The 6,844-nt window shown below is 50.0% G+C and overlaps 1 protein-coding gene across 1 annotated transcript; it reads right to left on the reverse strand.

The window, feature by feature from the left end:
• Positions 1 to 1,769: 1,769 nt before the first annotated feature.
• Positions 1,770 to 4,366, reverse strand: LOC137517931 (E3 ubiquitin-protein ligase TRIM39-like). Its single transcript, XM_068235006.1, has one exon. It carries the CDS (start codon positions 4,093 to 4,095, stop codon positions 2,350 to 2,352), a length of 1,746 nt encoding a protein of 581 aa, XP_068091107.1. The 5' UTR covers positions 4,096 to 4,366; the 3' UTR covers positions 1,770 to 2,349.
• Positions 4,367 to 6,844: the final 2,478 nt, after the last annotated feature.

Raw genomic sequence — 6,844 nt, forward strand, 5'->3', positions numbered from 1 at the left:
TCTCTGCTGGAGTCCAGTGCTGTGCCTGTGTGACCTGTCTGTCTGTCCCCATCCCCCTCCTGCACTCCCCCAGCCTAGTGTGTAAATGCAGAGTATAGTGCAGCAGAAGCTGTGCTCTCACCTCTCCGCTGGAGTTCAGTGCTGTGCCTGTGTGACCATCCTGTCTGTCCCCATCCCCTTCCTGCACTACCCCAGCTTAGTGTGTAAAAGCAGAGTATAGTGCAGCAGAAGCTGTGCTCTCACCTCTCCGCTGGAGTCCAGCGCTGTGCCTGTGTGACCAACCTGTCTGTCCCCAGCCCCCTCCTGCACTCCCCCTGCTTAGTGTGTAAATGCAGAGTATAGTGCAGCAGAAGCTGTGCTCTCACCTCTCCGCTGGAGTCCAGCGCTGTGCCTGTGTGACCAACCTGTCTGTCCCCAGCCCCTTCCTGCACTGCCCCAGCCTAGTGTGTAAATGCAGAGTATAGTGCAGCAGAAGCTGTGCTCTCACCTCCCCGCTGGAGTCCAGTGCAGTGCCTGTGTGACCATCCTGTCTGTCCCCTTCCCCCTCCTGCACTCCCCCAGCTTAGTGTGTAAATGCAGAGTATAGTGCAGCAGAAGCTGTGCTCTCACCTCTCCGCTGGAGTCCAGTGCTGTGCCTGTGTGACCTGTCTGTCTGTCCCCATCCCCTCCTGCCCTCCCCCAGCCTAGTGTGTAAATGCAGAGTATAGTGCAGCAGAAGCTGTGCTCTCACCTCCCCGCTGGAGGCCAGTGCAGTGCCTGTGTGACCATCCTGTCTGTCCCCTTCCCCCTCCTGCACTCCCCCAGCTTAGTGTGTAAATGCAGAGTATAGTGCAGCAAAAGCTGTGCTCTCACCTCCCCGCTGGAGTCCAGTGCAGTGCCTGTGTGACCATTTTGTCTGTCCCCATCCCCCTCCTGCACTCCGCCAGCTTAGTGTGTAAATGCAGAGTATAGTGCAGCAGAAACTATGCTCTCACAGTCACTTCTCCGCTGGAGTTCAGTGCTGTGCTTCCACCTGTCTGTCCTCGTCCCCCTCCTGTACTCCTCCAGCTTAGTGTGTAAATGCAGAGTATAGTGCAGCAGAAGCTGTGCTCTCACCTCTCCGCTGGAGTCCAGTGCTGTGCCCGTGTGACCATCCTGTCTCAGTGTTCTCCCCAGGCTCTTCTAGCCAGGTGCTCCACCCGGCTAGTTTTGGTGACCACCCGGCTGTCATCGACTCACTTCCTCCTATGCTGAAAGCAGAGTTGCTCACAGAAGCACTAGCCCTGCATTCTTATCTTGCCCCACCCGGCTACTTTTTCATGCCACCCGGCCAAAAAAAAATTTCTGGGGAGAACACTGCTGTCTGTCCCTATCCCCCTCCTGCACTCCCCCAGCTTAGTGTGTAAATGCAGAGTATAGTGCAGCAGAAGCTGTGCTCTCACCTCCCCGCTGGAGTCCAGTGCTGTGCCTGTGCGACCATCCTGTCTGTCCCCATCCCCACATGCCCTCCCCCAGCTTAGTGTGTAAATGCAGAGTATAGTGCAGCAGAAACTATGCTCTCACTTCTCCGCTGGAGTCCAGTGCTGTGCTTCCACCTGTCTGCTCACCACTCGCCCCAGTGCCCAGTATCTCCTACCACATGTAGTGTGATTACACGCTATATGAGGAGAGCCAGCACTAGAGGGAGCAGGAGACAGACAGGATGGTCACACAGGCACAGCACTGGACTCCGGAGAGGAGGTTAGAGCACAGCTTCTGCTGCTCTATACTCTATCTTTACACACTGGACTGGAGAGCGCAGGAGAGGGACAGGAATAGATAGTGGAACAAGGGGACAGAGGGAGGCACAACGGGGGACAGAGGGAGGCACAGAGACATGCACACAGAGCAGGATCATTCACAAGGCAACTTAGGCAGGTGCCTAGGTCCTGGAGAGAGTATAGGGGTCCGTTTTATGTTAACCCCCAACAAATCTTGCCAAAAAAGATAAGTGGCCATCAAGGGTGGGAACAAAGTCGTTGCTTGCCCAGGGCACCATTTCACCTTAATCCATATCTGGATGCACAGGGGGACTGACGGTGGCACAAGGAAACAGAAGGAGGCACAGAGGGAGATAGGAGGTACAGGGGGACACACAGGGGCAGAGATGGCACAGGGGGACTGACGGTGGCACAAGGAGACAGAGGCACAAGGAGACATAAGGAGGTACAAAGAACTGTGGGGGCGTGGTTTCATTTGAGAAGTATGGTCTCGTTCTGGTGGTGGGGCTTAGTTAAGAGGCGGGGCTTAATCAGGTGCCCCTCCAGGACTAATGGCGCTCCAGGCAGCAGCCTGTAATTCCTATGCCTCAAAAATGCCCCTGCAGTGATGTTACCAGAGGAGGGTGGATCTCTCACTTCCCCCGATTCCCCCAGATATCTTCATACAACCATACCATACCCATAACACAGCATGGAGAGGCTCAGTGAAGGTCGCAGTGAATGTGTAGAGGTGGAGGTGTCTGATGGGGTCACACAGGGCATAAAAGGAGATCTGCCCGGCCTCATAATCCAGATATATCCTGAGTCTGACTCTCGCGAGTCTATTACTGGGGATCCCATCAGGTAATGGGATAATTTTACAGTGATATCTCATTAAGCACGAGTTATCCTTCATGCACAAACCCCAGGACTTGTTATTATCTCCAATCCCTGACCGCCACCCTCCCCTGGCTATACTGGGGTAACACATCCCAACTCTCCACCAATCCAATGCCCCACAATCTACTTCCCAGTAATGTCGCCCTGAGGAGAAACTCCGGCTGCTCAACACCTGAGGAGACCAAAATCTCTCTGGTGTTTCTGGACGGTTCAGCCTTGTATGTGACCAGGATGCAGTTTTCCCGTCATCTGATATATGTAGCCCATTACCAGCTGTATTTACATCCAGTAATATGTCTGCCGGCGGTATATAGATCCCTCCAGTTACCCCAGACATGATATCAGCCAGTCCTGTGTGTAATGTGTGTGAGATGCCGGCCACATCCAGATCCCCTCCATCATGGAGCTGCTTATCATGTCTGTCCCCCGTGTCACACAAGTCACCTGTGTGTGATTCCTGTAAGACAGTTAGTAGATCAGTCATGTTACACAGCTCCCTGATAGAACGGATTTCCCTGCACAGCTCCTCCTTAAATATCTCTAGCTGGCTGATGAAGTAGTGGCTGGTGACGACATTCTCTCCATCACCCTTGTCACACAAGTCACCTGTGTGTGATTCCTGTAAGACAGTCAGTGGATCAGTCATGTTACACAGCTCCTCAGTGTGACGCATCTTCCTGGACAGCTCCTCCTTCTTTATCTCCAGCTGTCTGATGATGTCATCATAGCATCGTACCTGCCTGGTGATGCCACTCATGACTCTCTTCTCCAGCCCCTCCAGCCGTCTCCTGAGGTCTCTAAACAGGGCAGTGACTCTCTCTGATTCACCATTTGCTTTTCTCCTACGTTCCTCCAGACTCTGGACTCTTTTCTCAGTCTCCTCTGTCTCTGCCATCATTGTCTGCAGATCATTTCTCAGCTTCTTCTTCTTCTCCTCAGAAGCCTCATCCAGTGACCTCATCTTATGTCCTACATGTCCCCCGATCACATAGCAGGACACACAGACACAGGCAGCGTCCTCAGTGCAGTAATACTTCAGTATTTCCTTATGAACAGAGCATTTCCTGGTCTCCGGGGAGGTGGTGGGGTCACATAAGACGTGTTCTGGTGCCTTGCTGTGGACTCTCAGGTGATCATCACACATAGAAGCGTCACACAGTAGACAGGACATAACAGCAGGTACAGGAGAATGGATACAGTAAATACAATGGACTCCGGCCACCTTCTGATCTGGCTGAGTAGACAGGAAACGCTCTGCTATGTTCCTCAGGGCAATGTTCTTCTGTAGTGTTGGCCGACTCCTGAACCTCTTCCTACATTGAGGACAGGAATAATCTCCAGACTCCTCCTGTGAGTCCAGCAAATTATCAATACAGACCCGGCAGAAGTTGTGACCACATGTCAGCATTGCAGGATCGGTATAAATGTCCAGACAGACAGGACACTTCAGCTCCTCGCTCAGATCAGCAGACGCCATCGCTGGCAGCAGGAGAGGAAACCAAAGTCCAAGGTCTCTGATTCTCGGAATCCAGAAGAAGAGTTACTTATTACTTGCCTGGGGGAGGGAGGACTTCAACACTGAAATATTAGAACTCTCTCTCTCAGAGGTCCAAGCAGTCACAATTTCAGCAGGACTGCCACAGTGTGGGCGGCATGTCCCGTGGCACCCCCCTTGTGTCCCGGCTGGGCAGACGAGGAATCGCAGCTATTTCACCGCTATTTCATGAACAGCATCAGAGATCCAGGATACATCTACAACACACACACAGCCCAGAAGGACCCGCTATCCTCTGCAGGCTGTCTCCCAAGTGCCTGTTTCCCAGTGTTTACAAACAAATCTGCATATTTCAGTCAGGCACTGAGAAGTCAGCCTGCAGAGGAGGCGCGGGGTCCTTCTGGGCTCTGTGTCCTCACGTGCGTAGATGTACTAGTATACGGAATAAGTGCAGATCTCGGATTCCGTAGCGGTGAAAGGGCTGTGATTCCTTTAATGCCATTAAAAGTCAATAAATGACAGTTGCTAGGCAGGAATCCTGCTGGAATGCAGAGCTGGCAGAACAATGGGAACTATTCACAGTAATTGATGATTGCTGATTCACCTATTGTTATCTACGCTGAGGCTGGACTGGGAATACACAATAATGATATTTTCCAGCAGATTTACTGTTCGATCGTTTTTTCCAATCCATTTCCATCCACTTCTATGAAAAATCGATCAGATAAACGATCGAAAATTAGATCGGACATGACGGAAATTATCTATGGATCCATCTATCTGCCAAAAAATCTCATGGTGTATTCCCAGCATTAGGGACAGTGTACAAAAATTGCAAGCTTAATTGCAAATGCTAGCATTTTTAGAAGCAATTTTTCAAGCGATTCCAGGCATGTGCCTAGCGATTTTCTAGTTATGCCTAGCGATGTTTGGAGTGTTTTGGTGAAAAGATTTAATTTTTTGTACAGTAGAGCTGTGAGTGTACAGTTAAAAAAAAAACAAAAAAAAAACGCTTAGAAAATTGCTCTGTTCTAGCGTTTTTTAAAGAGATTTTCCACTTTTCTACACTTAATATTCGGGCTGGCTCGCCTCCAAAATGCTGCAGGTCCTGCATTTGCGTCAGCGAAAAAAATCACATTGCTCTGGTGTGATCATCTCATTCAAATATATTAGCCAAGCGCTTTTCGAATTGCTAGATTTTTTAAAAGCGCTCAGAAGCGCTCTTGGTGTGCACCAGCCCTATGCTGTTCTTTTAAGGCTTTTGAAAAAAACTTTTTTTTTTAATTAGTGTACTTGGCCTCTTGCACACTACATTCCAATTTGCGATTTGTAAGCTGTTTTTAATTGTGATTCCGATTTTTAATCGGTTCTGCATGCTGCGTTTTTTTACTGCATTTTTCTTTTGATAACATGCAGGGAAAATCGGAATTATAAATCGGAATTTGCAGTGTGCAGGGGGGTGGATCTTTTGGATGCTATCAAAAGAAAAACGCAGAAAAACACAGCATGCAGTACCGATTACAAATCGGAATTGCATGTAAAAATCGATTAAAAATCGCAAATCGGAATTGCATGTAGTGTGCAAGAGAACTAATTTTATGATTAGAACTGTCATCCTCGTGTCGGAGAGCTGTGGATCGCATGAGATTGCTGAGACTATGGATATGTTTTACAAAGACAAGGCTGTGATACTGTTAGTGTGCTCTGTATATTACAGGTGCTGTGTGGAGAAGACTTACATACCTCCCAACTTTTTAAGATGAGAAAGAGGGACACTTAAGCCACGCCCCTGTCACACCCCTGATCACTCCCCCGTCACACCCCTAGTCACACATACCATAAAGATTTCATAAGAAAAATATATTGTTTTATAATTCAAACCCCACTGGTCCTTTCTATCCTGGTTCATTTTCCTTCATATTGACATTTAAAATTAGTAAATATATCAGTTTAACGGACGGGAATAAAGTTTAGAGTCAATCAAACACATTTTTTTAATAGAGAAATATATATATATTTACATAGAAAGAGGGACAAAGTCCTGAAAGAGGGACAAATGAGGGGGAAAAAGGCACAGGGCTCCCAAAGAGGGACAGCTGGGAGGTGTGTGTGTGCGTGTGTGTGTGTGTGTTTTGTGATCACTCAAAAACGGCTTGACCGATTTGAACGAAACTTGGTACACAGATCCCTTATGGCGGACATACGGCCGTGCAGGCCGTGCCGCCGCACAAGGGCCCCTGAAGTTCCGCTGCTTCAGGGGCCCATTAAGTATTGCAGTTTTTTTTTTTTTAATTTTACCTTTTATTTTTATTTTAACCTGGGGGGCCCCTACTCCTGTCCTCCCCCCTCACATCGGCCCCCCCCCTCCCCCTCCCCCTCATGCGATGCGGCGGGAGAGCAGAAAATACAGGAAGTCTCCGCCGGGGCTGCAGCAGACACTAGAGGCTGCTGCCGCTTGGTCTCCCGTGTCTCCTTTGTACACTGCTCGCTACTAAACCAGGAAGTAGCGAGCAGTGTACAAAGTTGGAGACACGGGAGACCAAGCGGCAGCAGCCTCTAGTGTCTGCTGCAGCCCCGGCGGAGACTTCCTGGATTTTCTGCTCTCCCGCCCGCCGCCGCCGCCGCCGCCGCCGCGCATACCGGGAGGGGGGCCCCGAGGTGAGTGAGGGAGGATAGGAGTCGGGCCCCCCACCCGGATAGCTACACACCCATCCACCCGGCTACCTTACCC

This window comes from Hyperolius riggenbachi, chromosome 5 (genome assembly GCF_040937935.1).
Source record: "Hyperolius riggenbachi isolate aHypRig1 chromosome 5, aHypRig1.pri, whole genome shotgun sequence".
Lineage (NCBI taxonomy): Eukaryota > Metazoa > Chordata > Amphibia > Anura > Hyperoliidae > Hyperolius > Hyperolius riggenbachi.

Bases quoted from the DNA above. Each gene is read 5' to 3' on its own strand.
- LOC137517931 (XM_068235006.1), bottom strand. From the start codon at position 4,095: ATGGCGTCTGCTGATCTGAGCGAGGAGCTGAAGTGTCCTGTCTGTCTG.